Below are 25,378 nucleotides of genomic sequence, written 5' to 3' on the forward strand. Positions count from 1 at the left end.
TTAAGTCTTCAATCAGCAATAATACCAAACTGCCCAATGCATCAGGGTTGAATAAAGTGATTTGCCTAATTCAAATAGTGTAGAAATTGAGTATGTATTCCTGTTTTTAGGTCAAGAAATATCCAATAAAAACATACGCCAACTTGACTTTACTACTTAACTTAACAAACAATGTAAAAACAGATTTAATATTTTCCATTAAATTAGAATTATAGATTTCATTTTTTTGATTTTTATGTATTCAATCAGACATCTACTCCTACTTTACATTTTGTGTAAGCACTACCTAATCTTTCTTGACTTCTTTTGTGGGATTATTAGAAGTTGAAATTGGACTTGTGTGTTCTGTGGCTAATGAAGTTGTTTTTTACAGGAGCTGCCTGAAAATGTCCTCGAGTTATTAAGGAAATGCTTGACATTTCTTCCTTCCAAGAGGTAAATGCGGTGTGATGGATTTATTTAGTTGTTGTAGGACTTGTTGTGTTGTTCATGCGGGTTATTAAATACGTCAGAAAGGATTCCAGCATACTAAAAACTGAAATTATACCAAAAGTAAATGGATGTAATTTATTGCCTTACAACTTTTATGGCTTATATTACTAAATGTTTGGCCATGTTGTCTTTGTCTGTGTCCTCCAGGCCGACCCCTGCAGGCCTGCTGGGAGACCCTGTGTTTAGTGGCGTCTCACGCCTCTACACACCCTTCAAGAAGCCTGTTAGTCTGTTCTCTTCCTCTCTGCGCTGTGCACATCTGGAACTCCCAGATGACATCAGTGAGCTTTGCAAAGGTCGTCCCCAACTTCACACAACTGTACATGCAGCCTTACTCTCTCACTTCACGCTACATGCACACCAATCACCTGTCAACCCTTCTTCCTCTTGACTAAAAAATTAAATTTCTCAAAGCTGAATTGATTACCTTGAAGTAGGTTTGGGAAGCATGCCGGCATAAATATTAATAATAGTCGCAGTATGTAATGTCAAAAGATCGAATTGGTGTCCTGTGAGATTTTTCTTTGATACTTGAATCCTTTTACTCCTGTTCTTGAAATCATAGTTAATTAGTATTCTTGCTGCTGCCTCTTATTTCCCTAAATTGCACTTATCTAATTCTATAAAACATACTATATGTAAAGTCATCTAAAAAAAGAAACGGGACTAAATTCGAAATCTATGTAACACATGACAAACTTGTAACGTTTTTGTGGATAGGAATACACTTTCAGTTCAGCAGAATTGTTACACCTCAGTTTCACGTTCGGTCCTGTGTTAATTCTGAAAATGTGTTCAGTGACTCCACAAAGACAAGAGCTCAACAATGAACATCGTTTCTTCTGGGAAGAGATTTAACAGACTTTCTTCGATTTACTTTGTTTTATATGTTGTAGGCCAAATTAAATCACATATTTTAAATATATATTTAAGTTTTTTTCCAAACAAGATTCCCCTGCCATATGAATGAGTCTTGATGTCAGGAGATGATATTACACTTGCTTTGAAGGGATAATTTAACTGGATCTGCTCCAGCGCCAGCTGTGCCTATGCCCTATGGGGAGATGTTGACTGTTGTGTGTGTGTGTGTTCAGATGATGATGAAGACTACCTGTCGGAGCGGGCCATACATGAGGTGTACCATCTGTGGTGTCTGGCGGGGGGAGACCTGGAGAAGGAGCTGACCATCAAGGAGATCATACAGTCCAAACCTCCCATCTGCACACTGCCTAAGTACATTACATGCACAAATATACACGGATGATGAAGGCATTTGCACACTTTAGCTGATATTCAAACTTGATTCAACCTCTCTCTTTCTCTTTTTCTTTAGTTTTGTCCTGGAAGACGGGGAATCATTTGGCCAGGGAAGAGACCGCAGCTTCTTGCTTGACGACACCACAGTGACCCTGTCTCTGTGCCAACTCAGAAACGTAAGACGACAAACTGTCAGCAGACATGTTCAGTTTTGTGTTTGTGTGTTTTGTGCAAAGAGTTTTGATATAGCGCTTAGAGATATGGAGAAAATATCAATATTTATCACAATATTTTTACCAAATACCTTGATATCGATGTTGCAACGATATAGTAGGGTTTACTATGGGTGGTTTCAAAAATGATTTACACAATGAGATTTGTTTATAAATAATCATCAGTAATGTGGATATGATGGCGAAGTGGGAAAAGGCAAATTATAGAACAGCTAAAATAGTCAGGTAAGTTCTGAAAATATCATCACATTATTGTAATGCAGCCTTTTAAAACCAGGAAAAGGCACTTATGATTATGATATCTAAAATCAAAGACAATATCTACGGTAGTCTCATGTTGTCCAGCTTTGGCAGTACTTACAATATTTTACCATCATTAAGTTACAAACAAAAGGACAACAGAGCACTCCTTAACCTTTACAGTATTTGTATTGATAGGTGCTTGTTCATCTCACTGGCTGACAACTGTTCCACTATATTTATGTAGCAAGCGGTTTCAAAATGCACCCTTGAAGAGAATTTAACCTTAATTGTGAATCCGTATTATGTTTTTCATTTTTCAGAGACTGAAGGATGTATCAGGAGAAGCCTATTACCCTCTACTGGAAGACGAGTAAGCAATCTCCATCTTTAACTTTAACGTTTTGGCCCCTCCACCCCGTCACTATTTGTCACATCCCCCCCATCATTTATTTTGGCTTGGGTAATGTTATATTCCCTTTTACTTCTCCCTCCGTCAGGCAGTCAAGTCTGCCCCAGTCCAACAGCAGCAATGAGCTGTCGGCCACCGTCACGCTCCCACTCATCATCCGAGAGAGAGACACCGAGTACCAGCTCATCCGCATCATCCTCTTTGACAGGCTGCTCAAGGTCTGCTCCAGACAAAGTCACACATACGCACAAACCTTAACAGCACATACACTCACACACGAGCATGTCTTCCACAATTAGACAGAGTGCCTAATTATGTCAGTGCCTGGTGCTTTTTTAAACTCGATTATTATTTGTATTATGATTTTAAAAAGGTTACTGTTGAATCAAAGCTTGGTAATTTATACTCTGTTTCCTATTTTGTCTTCAGGCTTATCCTTACAAGAAGAACTTGGTGTGGAAAGAGGCCAGAGTGGACATCCCCCCTCTTGTTCGAGGTCTGGCGTGGGCAGCGCTGCTTGGCATTGAGGTACAGGAGAATTGTCGTCCTGTGTTGAGAAAAGCTGCAGTTTTACCGTTGTTTTGAGCTGACTTTGATCAATTATTTTTCTTTTTTTTATACACAGGGAGACATTCAAGCCAAATACGAGAGCATTGACAAGGATACTCCCATACCAACTGACAGACAGGTAACTTGTTTAAAAAAAGACACAGCAGTAACACGTTTAACGTTTGTTTTTGACTTAATTCTTTTGTTGGCTGGAATTTTGTGCATGCCTCCAGATTGAGGTGGACATCCCGCGCTGTCACCAGTACGATGAGCTGCTGTCGTCTCCTCAGGGCCACATCAAGTTCAGGCGTGTGTTGAAAGCCTGGGTGGTCTCCCACCCTGACCTGGTCTACTGGCAGGGTTAGACACTGTTCCGAAAATGTATCTTGCTGTCTTTTTGTTTTACCCTCCATTGCAACCACCAATACGCTCCCACCCCTCAACCCCCTCCTCCTTTGTTTGCGTTATTCCTTATTGTACTACATATGACCGACACTAGATGGGGCTCATGTCACATCTTGTAAATTCCCTGTTTTGCCCTGCGTTACAACCATGTGAAAATGTGTATTATAAAGTGTTTTCTTTCCATCATCCCAGGTTTGGATTCACTCTGTGCCCCATTCCTCTACTTAAACTTTAATAATGAAGGTAATTATTTAAATTCTAAGAGCTACTACTGCTGTCACTTTCCTTTTTTAGTTTTTGACGTCCTTTCATATTTATCTTGTACTTTTCACAGCCCTGGCATATGCCTGCATGTCTGCCTTCATCCCCAAGTACTTGTACAACTTTTTCCTAAAGGACAACTCTCATGTCATTCAAGGTAGGGTATTCGAGACTACGCACTTATTCTGCAGCAATACAGTCTTGTGATTTTAAAGCTTATCTTTTTTGTTTCTCCTGACATAAATTACAGTAGAAGTAGAGTAGAAGCTTACTTGATTCCTCTTAAGCCATCCAGTGTTTTTGAGATAATGTAGTGAACTGCCAATGCAGGTTAAGTAAGAAATATAAAACATGGACAGCGCATTCAGCTAAGTTAAAAAACAACTTACCACTGGCTGGCACAGAGCATCAGGCCCTCAGCTCAATTTTGATTACATTTTGGCTCCATGTTGTTCCAAAGCTGTAAAAACTAATTTCAGTTTGTCTTAATGGAGTTTGCAGCTGAGCCACATCATTTAGAGATAGAGAAACAAATGAAACTGCAAAAGCCTGCAGAGAAATGTCAAGCAATTCTTATGCGACAACAACTCCACCATACACCTCTTGAACTCTGTGGGGAATGTGGCTCTTATCCTTTCTTTCCGCTGCTAGAGAGCGAGCTAATGTTTATCTGTCTGGTTGGAGGATCTTTGTTCATTTACAGTGTGACGAATGGTGCAAGTACAGCATTGCAATGTTTCCATATGACATATATGGTAGAAGGTACATTACTCCCTTACTGTTATAAGAAAAAAAAAAATTGTGCACAAATTGTGCAAAGAAAATTGATCTAAACATTGAGATCTCATTGCTTTATGACTGATTTACTAAATCCAATCATGTATGGTGTAGGTTTGTGTATGTTTATGTGTGTAATACATCTTGTGTTCTTACTGTTGACGGTAAACGCTTACTGCGCCATTGGTTAAGTTACAGTTTGCCAATGGGGGCATATGTGTCTGAGGTTGCTTACTCCTGCTGTAAAGTCTCCGTTCAGGTTTTTAGCACTCAAGCTGCACAATCAATTATTTATTTATTTATATATATATATATATATATATATATATATATATATATATATATATATATATATATATACCTCTTTCCCTTTTGCCTGTGTTTCAGAGTACTTGACCGTCTTCTCCCAAAGTATTGCCTTCCATGACCCAGAGCTCAGCAACCATCTAAATGAGATTGGCTTCATCCCAGATGTAAGTTTCCAAGAGTGCAAGTGCCCTGACAATAGGCCACAGTGGAGGGCCTGCAGGATAACAATATTGTCTTCTATTGCAAGTTAAAGACAGTAAGAAGTGATTCCAGTTGTTTTCCCCGTATGAAGGCAAAAGACAATGACCATCCATAGATCACAGTGTATATCTTTTCATTGTCATTGACACTTTTTGTTCCACATCCTCCTTTCCAGTATTTGCAGCGAGGGTCAGGTTCTCCCTGTAGTCCACTGGTGATTTATACAGCTATTAACGTCTGCCATGCACGCTTAATGATTGTCCTCTACCCGGCTTAGCTTATTTCTCTTACTATATGCCACCTCTTCCTGCCCTTCACTTCAGGTCTGCTCAGACAGTAACAAGGTTAAGTATCTACAGTCTCTCTGGGGTTTCAGTTAGTGTGCTGATGAATGTGTGTCACATGTGGACCGACTCTGGGACATTACCCGATGAAAAGTGGAGTCTTTACCATAGAGGAGTCAGGGATCAAGGCGTCCTCTTCCTCCTCCTTGCACTTTCTGATGCTGCAGCTCCTTTTCTAAAGTGGTGCAAGTGATGTTGGTGAAATGTTGATCCTAAAGTTAAAGTACTATTGTTAAAGCAAGCCTAAATTTACAGTTTGTAGGAAAAACATGAAATTAGGAAAGATAATTTGGCTTGTAGAACAAATGTTACCTGTAGTTGTTGATGTTATATGGGTATGAGCCACATCTTGAACAGATGTCCCATCGTGATTACGTGATTATTGCAATTTCTTACTCCAAATCCAATTTTCAAACTTGGCACTTCAAAGAAAAGCATGCTGTTATGATGCTGACTTGACAAGTACTGCATGAACAGAGCTACCAGTATTGACTTGCCTTTCAAAGGAGACTTTTTATACCTGTTTTTGTTGGTAAGCCAGGGTGATATTGGAACAGGCTTTGTTGGTACAGCTTTCATGCTTGATGTCAATCCCAGTAATTAGACTTTACAGACCACGAATCCCCTTTTCCTCTGTGAACTTCAGAGAACACTCTGAGCTGTTGTTTTTCTGAGGAAACAAATCCATCGGCCCTAAAAGACCAAATGTCACTGCAGTATGAAATGGATTTGCTTCCCAATGGCTAGATTAATACAGGTTGTCTTGTGCAAGCACGCAGAAGCCAGAAGCAATCTTTGGAAATGTTGTGGCGTTCAAGGACTACCCTCCAGTAATGCCTGAAGCCATCGCCAGAGAGTCAGATTGCATGTGGCCAGCGGTTTAATTCAGGCCATTCCCAATTTGGCCACATCTGCTCCCCTGGGTCTGCCATTTACACCTACACGAATCCAATCTGGCTGGACTTGCAGTTCTGCTAGTGAGCGGGTGAATTGAGACTCCTGGTCATCCCTCATGGGCAACAGAGAAAGTCTGCTAAGAAGTCACCAGGTCCCATGCAATTAGCTATCAATTATCTTTCTGAGATGAGCAGTATTCCTGCACACTCTGCTCCAGACCCTTTGGTACTGAACATTACAGAGCCTCGGCGACAGTGGCCAGTGGCAGGTGTTATAACAGGTGGTTAATGGTGGAGTGTGTGTGCGGTCTTTAATTTTAATTTGATAGATTTCCTCCAGGGAAAGTGTAGAATGAAGAGAAAGGAGGATGGATGACGAGATGATTTGGATAATGAGATTCATTGTTATTTTTCTCCCCATTGACTAATAACCAAACGCAGCACTTTGCTCTTTATGGCCGGTTTCTCAGAAGGCATAGAGATGTCTGCTGCATGTCTTAAAGACATCAATATAGGGAGAAAGCTGTTCACTTATTTCATGTGAGCTCTCAGCAATTTGATTTGACATACTGAATATTGCATACAAATGACTGCTACATTATTTCATAAATGTGCTTACACTATACCTTATCTCTTTTTCTCCCCGCACAGCTTTATGCTATTCCATGGTTCCTGACTATGTTTACACGTAAGTAGCTTCTTTTTTTTTACTCGCAATGTGGTTATAATGTGTCACTAAGCATAATCAAAAACTTTCAGAGGGTAATTTGGGTCTGCCTCAATTAGAGTATGAATAAAAGAGACTGAAAAGGTCAGTGGGTCCAGTATGGGCCAGATCTGTAGTTCTTTGTGTTGTTTGTCTCGGTGACCTTTATTCTAGCTGCTAATTAATTCCAGATCTGAAAGGAAAGGACTCGACCGCTCAGTCCCACACTACTTCAGATTTTTCTTTTATTTATCCTCATTTTGTTTTTTATTTAAATATATCTTAAAAGCTTTTTTGAGACTTTCAATTACATCTTGCAGTCTACAGCAGTGGATAGAGTTTGCTCAGTTGTCACTGATGATCTTTAGCAGAATACATTACATAAAAAAACAATTCATGTTCCAAGTTCAGTTGATGGACTGAACTGAATTTGCAGCTAAAAACCAGCGGTGAAAAGTAACTGAATACATTAAATCAAGTACTGTAGTTACTTTTCAGAGATGTTTCATTTAAAACATATGATGTATTGTTATTGATTAAACTACTCAAAAGTACTGTATATGATACAGATAAGATTAGCTCCACCTCAACCAACTCAACTTTCAAGTATTTCTTAGTAATAATGATCCAATAATCCAATAATATATAATAAAAAACTGACATGGCCCATTCTTGTTGCCGATAATTATATACTCTACACCGTTGAAGGCAGGGCTTGTATTTTATTGTGTTGTACTTTTGGCTTAAGTCAATTATTTGAATTATTTTTCCAATGGTCTCTTTTAAAGTACGTCTCTTGTCAGGTAATTTGTCCAAAAGGCCAGGCAGAATTGGATGGGACACTATACTGTAGTTTTTAAAAGGCAAAGATCTCTCGTATGCAGGAACCAAATCTGACTGAGTGTCACGACTCTGTGACTGAGCTGGAGACTTTACAGGATTCCTGTTGGCCAGTCTGCACCATTTTATGTGTCTAAGTAGTGACTCATATCCCATTAGTGCTCCGAGTTAGAAAAATATATGAAATACAATGTAATGTATAAACCATTGTGGGTGTTGGGGTGGTAGTTATCACAGAGCTATTTAAAAAATATTGATTGCATTGTCATGATTTTACAGTCGGCTGAAAACGTGCAGATAATGTATTCTAACCTTCAGTTGGCAAATGGTAACAATAAGGAGGAGAAAGGGAAAAAAACATATGTCAAGGGCCATGGGTAGAATGTGGCAGACAAAATCAATTCCAGGCGCTCTACCCCGGTTGGTAAAAATATAAGGCCTTTAATAAATATTGATTTAAGACAATATAAAAATAACTCATCGGCGAACTTTCCTTCCTCAGGAGAACCTTTAGGAGGGTGTGATGTATTTTTATACCTTGTTGTGTCTCAATTCACTAAAGACTTTTTAGAATAAATTGTATGATCTTGAATGACCTAAATTGGATTTTGTGTTCCACATACTAATGAATGAATTTCTCCTCTTTATTATAACTTCTAGATGTAAGGGTCAAGATAAACACTCTTGCTGCAAGTGTTTCCTCAAGATTTAAAAAGACAGCTCATGAGGAACTTTTGGCAGATCTATTAAATATGAGAAGATATGTCCATACATGCAACACTGGGGTTGTACAAAATAAGCAACTTATGTGAATCTTATAATATTCAGCTTTGGTTGAGATTTACAGACGTGTACTGTGAGAGTGTATATTAACAGTGTAGATTTTGATGTTCACTTTTTGTTAATATTTTTGCATGGTGTTTATAATGTGTCATCATTAACCAGTACAGAAAATAGTTTAATCAGGTTAGCATTAATTTAAGTGTCACTCATTACAATCAGCTTGGGCCATAGTGGCACAATGATTTCAGTGCCCGCAGTTCTGTCATCATTTTTAGATTTCAATGATGTCGACATGTTTGAGATGTATCAAATCAAATTTGCTGAAAGATGAGAAAATACTACAGATTCCAGCAATAGTAATATCAATAATTCCTTGCTTAGTTGTGTGAATCTGTTGATTCCAGTAAGAACAATGAAAGTCCTTTCACCTTCTGTGCTGCAGCAAAGGTACATTATTATTATTATTCTTACGTTGTATTATTTCTCTGCTCGTTCTCAGCATGCAGTTTGTCAGTTGATGGCAGCATTGAGCTTTTATCTTCAGCAGGGCATAGTTGGAGCTCTGAAATATGAGCGTATTAACAAGGGTCACAGATCACTGTTACGAATTAAATAATGTGCAATTAGCCTCTGTGACTTTGAGGTACAGACCCATCATACGCTACAACTATTTGAATAACTTTTTGCCTTCTCAATATAGAAAGTTGCATTTTAACCTAGCTAGTTGGCAGACCCTTATAGACAGAACACAACTTATGATTCACATTAATTGTAGCCAATTGATCTTGTTCAGCCCTTCGCGGCGAGGTATTTGATTCTTCAGACACACACACACACACACACACACACACACACACACACACACACACACACACACACACACACACACACACACACAGACCAAGACCACTCCTGGGGCAGAGAGTGTGAGGTGTGACCCTTTTACCCCCTAACCCGTATCCTCCCCCTGAGGCAGTGTGTGAGTCTAGTATTCAGGAGGTGTGCCCCTCTGACTGCTAATGTCTTCAATTCAATATGAGACAAGGTTGGAGGGTCATCCTCAATTCTCTCTCTCACACACGCACACGCGCACGCACACGCACACACAGATACACTGCCTGTCAGTCACATGGCCTAGTCTGCTCAGCTGACTGCTAATGTGGTGCGGACCCCTCCGAGGCATTTTCTCACCACTCTTGCTCTCTCGGCCTCACCAAAGCTGCATTGCACACACATACACACAAACACACACACGTCTACTGCCCAGCATCCACCTTAACAAACCGCGGGATGATAGAAACAGGTGGACAGTTCTGGTTCTCATGCATAAATCTCAACAGGGAGGAAACATTACATTTTCAAAAACTGAAAGTAATACCACTGAACTAATAACTGCAGTGGGACACATTATCAGGATGTGGTTTTAGTTGGCTTGAAATAACCTATGCAGGTTCCTTGCTCTAAAGCTCCTCAGCCCCCTGATGTTCTTCCTGTCATTTTTCCACCACAACACCCACCTCAAAACATTTTTCCCAGCTGCCTCCCCCACATCAAATATCCCTCCAGGCAAACTTGCCAACACACAATATTGCTTAGTGAGCTTCCCATTTTAAAGCCATAGAGCCATCTTAAGTAAATGCACTATGCACATGCAAATCACACTCATAATGTACAAACTGATTCCCCATTTCTCTCTGTGTGCGTGTTGCATGCTATTATATCCCGCTTGCCGGAGCCTATTGTGCATCCCTCGTAGGATTTGTCTTTTCAGGCACCCTGGTATTCAGTCATTTTGTAAAATCTCCCCTTTGTTGTGTGTGTGTGTGTGTCTGTGTGTATTTCTGTACGCTGCATACAGATGTGTTTCCACTGCACAAGATCTTCCACCTGTGGGACACGCTGCTGCTGGGTAACTCCTCTTTTCCCTTCTGCATCGGCGTGGCCATATTGCAGCAGCTCAGGGACCGTCTCTTGGCCAATGGCTTCAATGAGTGCATCCTACTCTTCTCTGACCTGCCAGGTGAGAAGATGAGCTGGCATATACATTGTTGTAAATACTATGTCTTCCTTTTGTCCCTCTTGTCAAGTGTATCACATACTTATATTTGGGTATGAAACAACAACCTAACAACATCTTTATTTACTTTCTGCATGCATGGATCAGTTGTATCTCTGCAGTTATTATTTGAACAAGTGGAAATCACACACATACTTTTTCCTGCCTTCCCAGAACCTTTCTAAGAGTTTGTCCATCTGTGTGGGCAACTGCAGGAGGCTGATTTTTCATTCAACAAAGAACCAATGTGTGTTGAGTTAATGATGTCTTAAAAGCAGGCAGCTCTGCTCTCCAGCAGATACACTCTTTCCTTGATGTGCTCGAGGCGAGTCACGCTCTGCTTTGCTCTGCATCTGTCGAACAGTAAACCACTGCACCCAGGAAATTGTCTGCCACAATAATCACAACCTCCACAGTATGGTTCTCCAGCATTACTTATAATCTTGATTCAGAGCTTCAAATCCATCGTTGGTCTGTGTGGACTGCTTAGCCACTAAAATAAATTGTTGCTATTGGGTTCTTTGGTGCTGTTATCAGTCATGGGACATCTAGCCAGAGAGGCTAAGTGGCACCTTTTTCAGCTCTGGACTACAAACGCAGAATTACTCCAGCAAGAGAAGTAGGTAAGACCCACATAAATAAAGCCTCGCGTTCGCATGGGGATGTGAGGCCAGCAGGCTGCCTGAAGCAACGATCTGCTTTGCCAATACAAACATACAGAGACATGTATTAAACATTGCCCTTAACAGAGGGAGACAGTGTGGTGGTGGTAAATCACACTGGTAGGAAAAGAGTAGGAAATGGCTGCAATTCAACATAATGAACATCAAATGTGATGCACCTGCATCAGTTTTATTATTTTTCCCCCACTCTCATTACAAGTAATGATGCGCAAATATAAAAAATATAGTGTCTTTAACTCCTCCATATAGTTGTTAATCCTGGTTTCAGTGCATGGCGGGCAAGATGAGTATTCCTGTCTCTTTTCTCAGGAGGGTCGACGCATCAACGAAGTGTTCAGTGGGTTGATTCTGATCATAGAAGCTTAATGGAAATGCATCTTATTAGCTTTGCTCTGTTGGTGTCATGTACTTGCTAGGTACTTTTAACAGAATGCCACCCTCCCCCCAGTCCAAGGGAACTTTTTACATGCCTTTTTAATGTGACACATTGCCCAGGGGACTCCGATGTTTTTGTCAACTGTATATGCCTCACAGAGTAGTCTCTCTTAATACATGCCCTCTTTACGGCTCCTTTTCAGTTGCACAAAGAGATCAAGTGTCAGTGACATAAAATCAGAGAGCGGCATTCATAATGTATGTCTTCAGAATGTACCTCTCGCCTAGGGGATAGCTCATACAATTTCCTTTTAAAACTTTATTTCCAAATGCTGCTCAGTCCTATTTTTTTCTAGCTGAAAGGCAGAATGACATTGGCATTTTAAAACCAACAGAGACGGGGACGATTTATCCAAAAGGCATGCTGGAGCTTTCTGTAAACTAAGGCCAGCAGCCTCTCCTTCAGCCTAAATTCAACATCGCCGTACTTCACTATGTTTTACTGTCCAACAGATTCATGTGATTGAGGCAGATGGGAAAAGGAGAGCCAGTTCTCCTTATAAAGGTAAAATATGTTGGCCTGCAGCTGCAGTCAGCTTCTTTGGCAACATTTCCTGAGGGTGGCTACCACTGCCAGCTCGTTTCTGTATATCACTTCCAACCTTATTATCGCAGCTTGTGTATACCTGGGTAGGTACAGTGTAGTACCTACCCAGGTATACACAAGCAAACTATATTGGGAAGGAATTCCCGGCTGTAGACTGACCTCAAACTGTTTATTTAAGTTTCCAGCCGTGTTCTAGTACACAAGATGGTATAATCTAACTTGTTACAGACCGCTAAATCCAAGTACAAAACAGTTCAGCACAATATGTATCACCCCTACTAAATGAGAGAAGAGGTCTTTCTACTGTGGGATTGTTAGCCTTGAATGTGCAGGGTTTATTTTTTAGACATGCTTGCAGAATGGCTGTAGTGATGGTTACTGTCTGTCTGCTGGCTGTTCCACTACTGCAGTCCAGACTGTAATTTCTCAAGAGCTATCGGATGGACTGTCATGACATTTCACACAGGCATTCATTGTTCCCAAAGGATGAAGCCTACTGACGTCAGTGACCCCCTGACTATAACCATCAGCTCAAAATTTAGTTCAGCTTATGATGGAATTTCTGCAAAAACTGCTAACATTCTCAGCCCCATCAGCTGTACTTGTTAGTACGGCAACATGTTTCACTCAGATGGTGACAATGTTACCGAGCTAGTGTATTTGTGAACACATTTTTAATTATAAAATAGCTATAACTTTTTTAATTATAAAAAATAAATAATAATAAAATAGCTATAACTTTGTGATTCTGTTTAGGCCAGCAGAGAAGGCTTAGCAGGCCCTGACGGTCCACCACTGCCGAGCTGCTTGTTTATCTGTGGACTCTTTAAGTCTTGTTCCTAACCCAATTTAACAAGCTATATATATTTTTTATTGAGTATACCATTTGCAGTGCTGCGATTTAATGCATAGTAAATGAAAGTAAACATATAGTAGGTTTGGCCATGTTAGATAATTGAGTCACAAAAAGATAGACCTTGGCAGCCTTTGTTGGTTTTAGAGGTCAGTCTGTATTTGCTCTGCGTCACCACATTCATGTAGTTATGAGTGCACATGCACACACGCACACACACACACACACACACACACACACACACACACACACACACACACACACACACACACACACACACACTGTGAGTTATGGTAGATATCTTGTGATTTGTGGCTCGCACCTGCTTCTTCCTGACATCAAGCGTGCAGAATTGATGTCCTCATACAACTGAGGCTTACATTCATTTGTTTCAGAGCATAGTCCACATGCTCCACATGCGTGTAACAACACGCGTGTGTGTGCATGTGCGCGTGTGTAAAGCAAGAAAAACGTGCCCTGATGCTGGCTGAACAGTATAAAAATAGGGTACAGTTTATTTTAAAGATAAATCACGAAACATGTAATTAAAAAAACGTGTTTACGCTATAAACGAATCAAAAGTAAAAGTGATGAGATAAACCACATCATCTCCCACTTTGTACCATTCTGGTTTGGGGCACTCATCATTGACATTTCTGTTCATTTCAGCCTGTGTATGAAGGGAGCCTGTATTTAGTGGTGATGACAGGTGATGTCAGTGGTGAAAAAACATAACATGCATATACATTTTGACTTAATCTAAGGTTCAGTGAAGTGGATTAACTTTACAAGATCCATAAGCAGGCTTGACATTTAGTTGCGAAATAAAAAACAAGTCTGCTCTCTTTCTATTCCCTTCGGCAACTGTCGGAATAAAAGTTAACGGTCAAGATAACGTTACAGGACAGTGGCTCTTAAATGATTCAGACACACTCTTCTCTCTCCCTCCTTCTAGGCAGTAAATGGGGCCAGTGACAATAATTCTCAGTGACAAGCCTATTACACATAACACTGTGAAGTCTATAGTTGCCAATATTCCAACGAAGAGAAGGAATCCAGATTTAAGGGAAGTGATGCAGACTATAAGGTCGTGCTCCCACCGCTCGTTCCCAACACCGCCAATACATTTAATGTTACTCATCATCCTTCACAAAACCTCCTCCTCACACCTGTGTTACTTTAGTCCTTTTGGCTTTCTGGACCATAAAGAAAGACTAAAATATGTGTTGTTGTTAAGTTGTATGACTGATGTCACACTCTCAGTATATCAGAGTCTGAAATCAAATGAAATGTGAAACAGCGAAGACCTGTGCTGCAACAGTTTGCCTTGAAGCCAGCAATTCATCTCAGCTGCCATTTGTTTGCAATTAATCTCATTTTGTGATTCCCATTTGCTAAGTCTTGTAGCCTCGGGTAATCTATAACTTTCTCTTGTTTGGAGACTTCATTGATTCACAATAGACCAGAAAGGCTCTCCGGCTGACAGGAAGCGTGTGTTTACTGATGATGCAGCGGCATTTGCCTTCACGGGACATTAGCATCTGTCTCAATGAGCAGAGCTGGGCACAGAACCGATGAGCTCTAGTTATAGACATTTAGTTCTGAGAAAAACAAGCACGAGCTGGTGAAAGTGCTCGAGGCAACACAGCACATAGGGACACCTTGAAAACATCAGCAGAAGGAGACGTAGAATATTGATGTTGAAGGTTTAGTGTTGGAAGTGGATGACAAATCTGGCATGACATATTTACATTTGCATTTGGGGATTTGACTGATAGTATAGTCTGGAGCATTTTAACATTAGAGTATAAATAAAATAATACTATTGCAGGCAGCCAGCATTAAGTAGGACCTGGGTATCATATCCATAGAGTCCTGACAATATTCACATGGAGCTGAATGTATTCATTATCTCAGATTCACTCCAGCATTTGAGCTCAAAGTTGAACTGTGTCTACAAATTCCCAGGCCTCAGAGAAGCCGAGCTATTTCTGAGCTCCCTATTTTTTACCGTTATAGACGTTCTCGACTGACACTAAGTATTTTATGAAATTCAGAACTGTAGCATTTCATTAATAATGTCATCAGGTATTTTTTTTAAAGAGCTAAAGGACTCCATTCAGACATGTATAATTCCATACATCATAAAAACTGATAGAAATAATACATAGGAATCATTTTTGAACCACACAATGACGTGGATCTCAATCTAATGCTGCATTTTACATTGTATCCAAGGAGTCTGTTAATTTTTTATGCATTGTACGAATGTAGTATACAAAATCCTTTGATTTGTGAACATGCCTTGGAGACGATAGTAATTATTTGTTTTTAACAATTCTTTGGCACCGCTGTTTGCTCTCTATCTCTCTCTCTCTCTCTCATATCAAGGATCAATATTTGCATAACCTTTTTTTTATTATCTTGGAATTCAAATTCAACAAAAGCAACCACAGTTCAGTCTTCCCAAAGCATTTTCTTAAGTTTCCGTTTTGGTTACTTGACTTTGCTTTCTGGGTAAATGTGTTGGATAAATGAGAACCACTTTGATTGATCACTGAAATGAGACTGCTCTTAATGGATGTATTCCAAGAATTATGCATGCACCCCTAAAAGACATGCAAATCCAATGCACATCATCCATATAAGTTTCATCAAAACAAACAAGCAACAATTGGAAAACCCTCTCATGTCTACAAGTGGAAATTTGAAGCGTAATCAACAGCATAAATCATTCCCTCACGTGCTGTCCAAACATAATCATTGGTATACAGTATAACTATGAAAATCAAAGGTGGATGGATGAACAAACCTCTGGACAATAGATAATCAATTTCTACACTCCCACCTTATGTTATCAACGTCATCCTGATTTAAAAATAAGGAGCTATTCATAATGTGAGAAGGGAATTCTCAATTGGCTCTATAATCTGTGGTTAATGTACAAAGTCATTTTCATGGTTCGTCTGTTATACTATGCAGGGTTGGTTGGAGCATTACAATGCAACAGATTTTCACTATGTTTTAATTTACTAAACCCTTAATCTCCATTATTGTCATGTCTGTCTTCCTTTGCACCACAATCCAATCCCCCCCACCTGAGTTGCTAGTTACAAATCCAGCTATTCTACTATTTCTGGCAACAAGTCACAGCCCACAATCAACACCTCTACATAATTACTGAAATGTAATTTTGCTTCCAAAAATAATAATAAGAAAATCGCTCTTTAATGAAATTGGCTTTCTGGAATGCCCCGTTGAGTCCAGAGCTTGTTAAAACCACTATCAACCTCCTCCTCCCCATTCCTGCCTCTTTTAGCTGGAGGAGTGATTGCATGCAGCATTCGTCGCCTGAGGGAGAGAAAATGTGTTTTCCTGAACTGCCTGTGTGCCCGTCGGTGAGGAATCTCAGACCGCTAGTGTGTTTTTCACTGGAATGGGCCTTGTAACCGAGTCTGTGAGGTCCTAGCCCATGTGAGCTGACAGGCCCTAACCTTGATGTCGCTGTGGGACATAGAGTGGGGGAAAGATACATCTTTTTCTATAATTTCGCTTGAGCCTGGGCCAGGTGCAGGTCATACCAAGGAGCACTCATTAGGCAGACTTGCTTATTATCCACGAAAAATGGGAGTGAAAGAGAGGCTATCAGAGCGAAAGAGTGTGAAGGAAAGAATTCCTAATTTACCCAAATCCTCGGCTAATCCAGTGAGTCCCTGTTCCCTAATCCTCTCTATTCTCAACGCGAGAAGCAGGAGAACGATGGATATTGCTGGAGAGGCATTCGGGGGAAAGAAGGACATTTTGGAACAAGTGCTTGAATGAGGGACAGCAGCTAAACTATGACCAGTTATTATTTTAAAGAGCCACTGGCACTGGTGGATGACTACTTACGATTATTAATGGCAGCAAAATGCCAAGGTCAAGATGCTCTCTTCTGCAACTAAACCTCCCACACCACATTTACATAATATTTTATGCTTTATGGGAAGGAATCAGATTTGTATTCAATCATTTTATTCTATCAAATAAATATTACATTTATAGCTAAAGTAAAATGTTATCAGCGGGAATTGAAAACTTACATTTTTGCTCTATACACCGTAGACACAGCAACGGGGAGCAATTAGGGGTTAAGTGTCTTGCTCAAGGACACATCGACATGGACTAGCGAAGCCAAGGCTCGAACCACCGATCCTCTGATTGAAAAATGGGCATGCTAACCACTGAGCCACAGTGTAAGCATGCTAACACATACAACTAAAGTGGTGAATTATCAAAAAAGTACAACTGCTGAACATCAATATTTTAGCATTGTTGTTGTGAGCATGCTAATAGTTAGCATTTTGCTGAAAGCACTGCTGTGGCTGTAAGTGCAGCCTTGCAGAGCCCCGAGCATGACTGTAGAACTTAAACAGCTGCTGTTTTCACCCAAAGCTCCGCCTTTTGATTCATTGGCTATTTACTAGGCTATGCTATTTGCTTTATGAAGATCCATGTTTGCTGGCTTAGTTGGGTAAACATAAAAAAGATGTGTTGTTTTTCACTGATTTCATAATAATTGGGTAAAAAGCAATTCATGGAAAAAGCGATATTAGGGCTTCTCTGTTGTTTTTGACTTTGCTCATAGGTTGCATTAACATCAACAATTTAATATTACTCTTCTTTATGCCGAACAGAAATTGACATTGAACGCTGTGTTCGTGAATCCATCACCCTCTTCTGCTGGACTCCGAAGAGCGCTACATATCGACAGCATGCTCAGCCGCCAAAGGCCGCTGGTGACATTGGCTTTGGGAAAGCAGCAACATACTACTCGTCTGACTATCAGGACATGCCCAAGACAGACCTGGTGAGTTGAATTAAGGAAGTTTCACCTTTTTTTTCACAGGTTATGAACTGATTTACCTCATTATCTACTTTGTATCTCCAACTTTTACTGTGAGTGACTGTTGAGGTGAAGCCACAGTGACCGAGGAGGGAGTCACCCTGAGCTGGTGTTTTTTTATAACATACAGTTGTAATTATGGGGTAACGTTTTGGAAATTTCAGAGGTATTCTTTTGTTAAGAACCATGAAAATATCTTGGTAATATTACGGATTAATTACATATATGTATATTTACATATTTGACTCCCAATAATTTAATAATTATTACCAGATCAGTGTAAAGTCTTACTGTCTAACTGAGCTGACGTAATAAGTGTAATACCATGTAATATTACGTTGAGGTTTTATTTTGACGAATAGAGCATAATAACATAATAATATGCTTGTTAAAATTGGGGTAATGTTTACCTTCATGTTTTTAGTAATATAGATTACCACAAAATAATGCAGAAATTATGTTCTAATTCTATTGTAGGGTAATGCCGTCAAAAGTTAATTTCAAATGCAGTGATTTGAAATATGAATATCAGCCTATAGCTAATTATTTAGCTATTTTTAATTTATCTATTTTTACAGTCAGCATGACTAATCTTAAAAACAAGACTGCCAGATCTTTTTTTTCTTATTATTTAGTGCCACTCACGCAGACTCGCACTGTACAGACGCCAAAGCCAATCTTCACAATGATGGTGTTTAGTTGTATTTAATGCTGGCATCTGTGCCATCAAGCCAGATTTCACACAACATCTGATGAATATTAAGCAGGTTCACCAGCAACTCCTTCAGCTCAGACTCCAGCAGGGCCTCTTGCAGAAACCAGCCCGCTGCGGACAGATTCAGATCAGGTGTCGCTGCAGGCGTTGACCTGTAGTCTGAAGCTTTGGTGGAATTAGGAGAGCTCAGCACCCAGCAGCTGCATCTCCTCCCACGGCCAGGAGTGGAGCTTTGCTTCGCTACTCCGCGTTCCCTGCTGGGAGCCCACACCACACTGCTGGAGACCCAGGACGTATTTATGGGCCTGCTGGAGAGAAGGGAGGTACGAGAAAACCAGAACCAGGACTGTGCAGAACAGGCTGTAAGATCCTGCTGCAGTAAAATTAGAGGTTTTCTAAACAGACTGTGGTGCTAGGAAACGCTCCCACTTTCGTACACAGGGACAGCCAAAATCAACACAAAATGAAAGTTCCTTGCTTTAAACAAACCATCAAAAAGATTTTCATAGTTTTAAGTAATCATTGATCTGATGCTTTCTTTCACACACGTCTATTGTCTTGTTTAGTTTTTGTGGCGCAGCTCTGTTTGCCTTTCACACCCGAATGCATTGTGTTCAGAAAGCTCACACACACTCTTGTCACCTCTTATCTGTTGTGTGCCCAAGTGATTGCTGTAATCTTTCTGATTCAGCCAAAGAGGAAAAATAAAGGGGTGGGAGGTGGCATTGATCCATGGCCACATCTTTCTGCACCCGCCTCTTTCTCAGAAAACATTGGGGCAGTAATGCACTTTGAAATGACACGATAAACAACACTAATTTCACAATAGGATTCTGAATGTTGAAATAGAAATGATTTGCCCATTACTTATTATCACACATTACATATTACGCAGAGATTGCTGACTCTACGAATTTCTTCTCAGGCATTTGACTTTCTCAGTTAAAGCCTCGTTAAGTTTGTATAGTGTGTGAAATGCTGCCAGACGAGACAGTAGCAAACAGCAAATGAAGGTGTATGGGAAGTTACATCTATCAACATGCAGTCACTCCCTTTTCAGCTTCCCTATAAAGTCAATCCGAAGATGAACAGGGAATTACTGATTTTAAAAGCCTGCAATTTTGGGAGATATCTGCCTGATTTGATTAATGGCAGAAGCCTCATATTAGCTTCAGTGAAAATGTATTATGGCTGGATTATATGTCCCTCATCTGTTACATTGAAATTGCTTAAAGAAGGTATCCTCTTTTTATTAGGGCCAGTATGAACAAGAAGAAGAATTACAGCAAGCAAAACCTGTTTTCATGTTCTAATGGGCACTTAACTATTGGTTTGGACAGACTTGAGAATGTGTGAATCTATCCTGGAGGCTAAGATTGAATGGGAAAGATACAACAAACAGTACTTGGGGTAGAATAGTAAATTCTGACTTTTTCTGTGGTTCTCCATGATGTCTTGACTAACTAACTTAATATTGTAAAACTTGTTATGGCGGATACAGATGCTTGTAGGGTTGTTTGTGTTGCATGCTGCCCTACAGCCCTTCTCTCTGGTCAGAGAGCAGGAGGCTCCGTCAGCAGATTCTCAGCCCTCGTGGTGAACAGAAATCCATCTCACCGGACAGCCGCTGTCTACTCAGCTTGGTCTGAGTGAGTGTGTCGTAGAAAACCGGCTCTCCTCCATTCTCTCAGCCATTAATAAGACAATCTAAACATAGCAAAACAAATACAAAAATGCTCTACACTTGAACCATTCATTAGATTTTTGGACGACTGCTTGCAAATAGTGTCGCTCCTCTCTGGCAGCCATACAGTGTAAACGTGCTCCAAAATGTACACGTTTTCCATCTCAACAGGATAAATGTGTCTATTTGCTAACCACTGTAATGTGCTGTGCATAAAGAGGATGGTATTATTATTGGCTATAAGGTTGTGCTTTAAAATATAAATAAAAAAGAAATAAATGTGGTACAGTGAACAGGAGGCTATAGTTGAGAGGTTATTGCTCACTGTCATGTAACAGCTGGCAGAGCTGTTATTTCAAAGACTAAGTGAATCGATGTCCATAATGCTTCCTGGATCAAATTATTCAGAACATGTGCGCCACATGAGCATTAAAAACTGTGAGCAAAAACCAATCAGGTAGGATAATCTATATGGGATGAGTTGAGAATGAGTGAAGACCGGCCTCGTATGTCTTCACTGACTACGACCAAGACCCAATCACATGAACACCTGTATAATATACAGTATATGATGCAATCTATTACAAAATTTCTGCAATGAATTGAAGCATTTTGAAGCTTATTATATAAAGTTTAGTTGACAGTATGACATGTTTCAACCTTTTTAAAAAGATTTCTCAATATTATCCACATTATAGAAACGGACGAAGAATTTAATGAATTCCTCTCTGACACATTGTCAACAGACACTGAACTGTAAAGGCTTCACAAAGCTTGGATTTATTTCAGGGTGTTTTAAAGGATTTGGATTGTATTACATGTTGCTGTGTCTGCCCTGTTTTATTTCCAGGTATTAAACGCTTAATCATGAGTAAACTCTGCAACGTATTTCAGTGATAAATCTTTCAAGTAAAGCAAATATTGCTCTTAAAAGTCATCATCAATATTTCAGCTAGAGTACTGTAAATTTCATTAAAGTCTGTAATGAACACCTGACTACAATTTTAAAAGTCATCAAACAAAGTACAAACCAAGTTGCTTCTACAACACCAAAGCAGCATTATATGTTCAGCCACTATCAATCTGTGTGTGTTTTGTCAGCAAAAATAGATGTATTTTCATTAGAGGAGGCTGCTTTTTCTCAAAAGAAATCATTCATGTTTGAGCAATATTGGCAACTGCTGTGTGGCCAGAATTAAAACAGGGGATTGGTGTGTGTTTATGTGCACATGAAGCTGCTCTGAGGGGTATTTGTTGTCAGCGTTTTGCTCAGATCATGGCCTCAATTATGCTTCTCTTCTCTTCTCTTCTTGTCGGACTGCAGACTTGGCAGATATGATGCGTTTGTGTGCTTTAGAAGTGATGCTAAAACACAACAGACTGTAATGTTTGATATGAGAAAACCTCAGCACAGTAATAATCACGCAGTGTGAAGGCTCTTTAATTGAGTCATTGACCTTGTCATTAAGCTTTATCCAAGCTGAACTACACCATGGATACCAGTTCAATATGTTAAATGATTTGGTTTCTTTTGGCGACTGTGGACCAGGAGCATTTGTGAGTAGACGCACACACAAACACAAACCACTGCAGAGGATTTGTGTCTGCTTATCAATGGCTCCAGTTTAGCCTCATCACTGTCACCAGTGAAATGCAAAAGTGTCATTAAACCATTTTCAGCTGGCGCACACTGCTCTTCCTGACATTTAAGTCGCCACAGAGCGCTCCGTCAGCCACAGGCAATGACAGGCTGCATAGTTTTGCCTGTTTCTGTCATACGATATGGAAACAATAATGTGTAGTAACGCTAAAGTATATCTATTGGTGTTGCAACTCATCATTTGCTGCACACTGAAAATGTGCATATGGATGAGCTCAGCCGAGCAACCGAGCCCGTTTTACTTTATGGAGATGTCCAAAGTCTTTCTTCACTCTCACAAACAACACAAATGTAGAGCAGTCAACAGCTTAGCACTGTTTATTATGTCAGACCCAAAACAGCATTGACTGCTGTGTCAGCAGATCATTTGCACAGAGTTTGGACTCTAGATGTCTGAGCAGAACTGCTGCTCTAAAATTATAAATCAGCCATAATGTTTAAAATGTTGGCGGAACAGCATTTATTTATCAGTAAATACCCAATCCTCAACTCCTCTTTTCCCCCCATCTGTTTACTCATTTGCTTTAGTAGCTCTCTCTATGCGACAACATGCTAATTGTATGTTATGTTGACCAGCATACATCTAGTATACACAACCGATGTCTGCACACACACATAAAAACAGCCACATGCACCCCATCTCCAGTGATTAGATATGTGATAGTCAACAGGACTTGCCGTAATCATTGCTCATCACAGCAGAAAGTCCTGCCAGCTCAGAATGTTAAGACCCGGCTGAACACACACATTGAGAGATTGGTGCAACTGTGTTCTTTTCTCTGGGTGTGTGCAGCAAAAATGCAAAACAATGCTAAAAGCAGTGATTTAAAGTTGGCTTAAGGTTTTAGTACATGTGTTTACACTGGCCGCATGTGAAAATGTACACAAATGTTTTCTACGCACTATTAACCACGTTATTTACCACTCGAGCATGTGAATTGATCTCCGAGATTATTGACTAAAAATTACATTAAAACCTACAGTAGATGTACCAACATTTATTTTCCTTCAGCCTTCTTTGCACCGCATTGTATAGTTAGCTCTATTTGCAGGTATGTTTTTTTTCCATCTCAAAGAGATTATTTACATCAATGATGCCACAAGAAATGATTCCTTGTTCTGTATCTTTTAACATAGTTTGAAATGTCTGTGCTGTATTAAGTTAATTTGCAATTGAATAGTTGTGCTGTATTAATGTGATGGTAATAATATGTTGTGTGCTTATAAATCTCTATAATTGTTATTGTGATAGAGACTATGAAATGGTGTTTCTGCATTTAAGTGAATGTTTTTAGTGTCTGGTGACTGCTCTGCCAACAAACGTGGAGATGGAAATTGGCTAATCGCTTAATCTGGCATAAATCATCTCTTTGTGAATGGTTCTATGATAAAGAATACAACATGATGATAACAGAAACAGAGAACTCTTGCATTGACTGAAAGATTGAGAAAAAATGTCAAGACTGACGGCTGACCAAACCACAGTAATGAATCCCTTTACGGTTGGTTTTAATTTGGAAGCTTGTCTCCACAGGCAGGTTTTACTAAGCAGGTGTGTTCAGTCGCACCCTGGTTTGCTCCAACGTTGAATTTACTGAACTCACAATTGTATTTTGCCTATTCCATTTTTAATGACACCTTTGTGTCATTGTGACACAGGTGTTGACTCAACTTTGTGGCCATTTTGTGTCCGTAGTTTAAGTCGTGTTGTGTGTCACTTGCAAGGTTTCCTGCTGTGTTTTGTAGTCACTTTGTTTTTATTTTCATATAATATATTATTGAAAGGGTACTATTTCCTACAGCAAATGCAATATAGTTAATGAGTCTAGCTATTGTTTTAGCCCTTAACCACAAACTAAATTGGGGGCATGAGGCAATATAAATCAGGACCTTCACCTCTGTTACAATGTCCTGGTGTCCTGGTGTGTTTCTGGTTATGAGAAATACAAACACCTTTCAATAAAATGTTGTTTAATATTCCATCAAAACAAAGAATCAAAACGCACCATAGTTCTTATTCAACACACAAACAACTACATTTATCGGCTCAACATAGAACTGAATATTATGTGCATGGCATTATTTATTGCAGTGCTGGTATTGCATCAAAGAAATACAGATATTTCTATTTTTCTCTATGTTCAACCTATCAATTTACATGTATTTGTTTGTGATTGGTAAACATCAGATTGAAAGTTGAACGAGGTGAATTCCTTTTTCTTTACCACGAACCAAATTGTGGGTCATGGCAGTAAGACGCCATGAATATGTAGATCATGGTGCTGCTTGTGCTCTCTCGTGTTGCCTAGGATAGCTGCTGTTGTTCTTCAGGAGAGCAGAATAATGGTATTTGTTGAAAACAAGGCACCACTCCTCAAATCTCTTCCCTTTTACAATTCTGGCTCTGTGTTGTTGTGGCAGAGGGAAGCTGCACCCTTCAGACACATCCGTAAAATTATTACGATAGAGAATTGAGAAAAATATTGTTGCTATAGTCACAGTTGAAGTAAGATACCTATAAGAAAGGATCAGGCAATTCATATTTATTCGAAGCGGACAATAATAACCCAATTGTTTTAGAAATCTTTAATAAAGAGGAAATGTAACGGCTTTGCATGTTGCTTGTCAGGGTGATTTTTTTTAAAAACGCTTGAACAATACCAGGATTTAAAGGTACTAGCTCAGGTGCAGAGAATTGTTCCATTAATATCTTCTCCCAAAAAATATGAATCTTACAAATCCTTTCTGGACCCACAGATGTTACTGACTGCTACACTGTTGGTCGGATGGATTGTTCAGCTAGCCAATGGAGTTTGCGGCATTTTATTTCATGGATGGCAGAGTTTTGCCACTAAACCTACTCAACATGCAGTTGGCCCTTCTCTGTTCTGTAAATGGCTTTCATTCAGTGTGCTGACATTCATAGCTAATTCTGTTAGTATTTCTCTTTATAGTTGATTTGCATGTAAGTGAATAGAAGAACCAAACTGTTTAATGACCGATCATTATCACAATGCATGTGTTTGTTAGTGTTTTTTTTTTTTTAAGGAAAAGGAAATTGGCAGCATACTCCCTTTTCTCACATGTAATGCTATAAAGTATTTCAGGGCATCTCGGAATCATAGAGGTATTCCACCTGCTCACCGTTGCAGAGA

General features: G+C 39.7%; 1 protein-coding gene across 1 annotated transcript in view; it reads left to right on the forward strand.

Moving 5' to 3' along the window:
* tbck (TBC1 domain containing kinase) overlaps nucleotides 1-25,378 on the forward strand; it is a gene marked incomplete at its 5' end in the record, with an annotated part of 38,366 nt that overhangs the window by 2,693 nt on the left and 10,295 nt on the right. Inside the window, 15 exons of the mRNA XM_079219366.1 lie at nucleotides 374-435; nucleotides 640-788; nucleotides 1,587-1,725; nucleotides 1,826-1,925; nucleotides 2,546-2,595; nucleotides 2,723-2,852; nucleotides 3,064-3,162; nucleotides 3,260-3,322; nucleotides 3,417-3,543; nucleotides 3,781-3,831; nucleotides 3,923-4,006; nucleotides 5,014-5,099; nucleotides 7,028-7,064; nucleotides 10,564-10,725; nucleotides 17,956-18,128. Of these exons, the coding sequence (XP_079075492.1) occupies nucleotides 374-435; nucleotides 640-788; nucleotides 1,587-1,725; nucleotides 1,826-1,925; nucleotides 2,546-2,595; nucleotides 2,723-2,852; nucleotides 3,064-3,162; nucleotides 3,260-3,322; nucleotides 3,417-3,543; nucleotides 3,781-3,831; nucleotides 3,923-4,006; nucleotides 5,014-5,099; nucleotides 7,028-7,064; nucleotides 10,564-10,725; nucleotides 17,956-18,128 (1,512 nt within the window). The remainder of the gene's footprint in view (nucleotides 1-373; nucleotides 436-639; nucleotides 789-1,586; nucleotides 1,726-1,825; nucleotides 1,926-2,545; nucleotides 2,596-2,722; nucleotides 2,853-3,063; nucleotides 3,163-3,259; nucleotides 3,323-3,416; nucleotides 3,544-3,780; nucleotides 3,832-3,922; nucleotides 4,007-5,013; nucleotides 5,100-7,027; nucleotides 7,065-10,563; nucleotides 10,726-17,955; nucleotides 18,129-25,378) is intronic.

The sequence above is a fragment of the Taurulus bubalis genome (assembly GCF_910589615.1).
Source record: "Taurulus bubalis genome assembly, chromosome: 6".
In the NCBI taxonomy this organism is placed as follows: Eukaryota; Metazoa; Chordata; class Actinopteri; order Perciformes; family Cottidae; genus Taurulus; species Taurulus bubalis.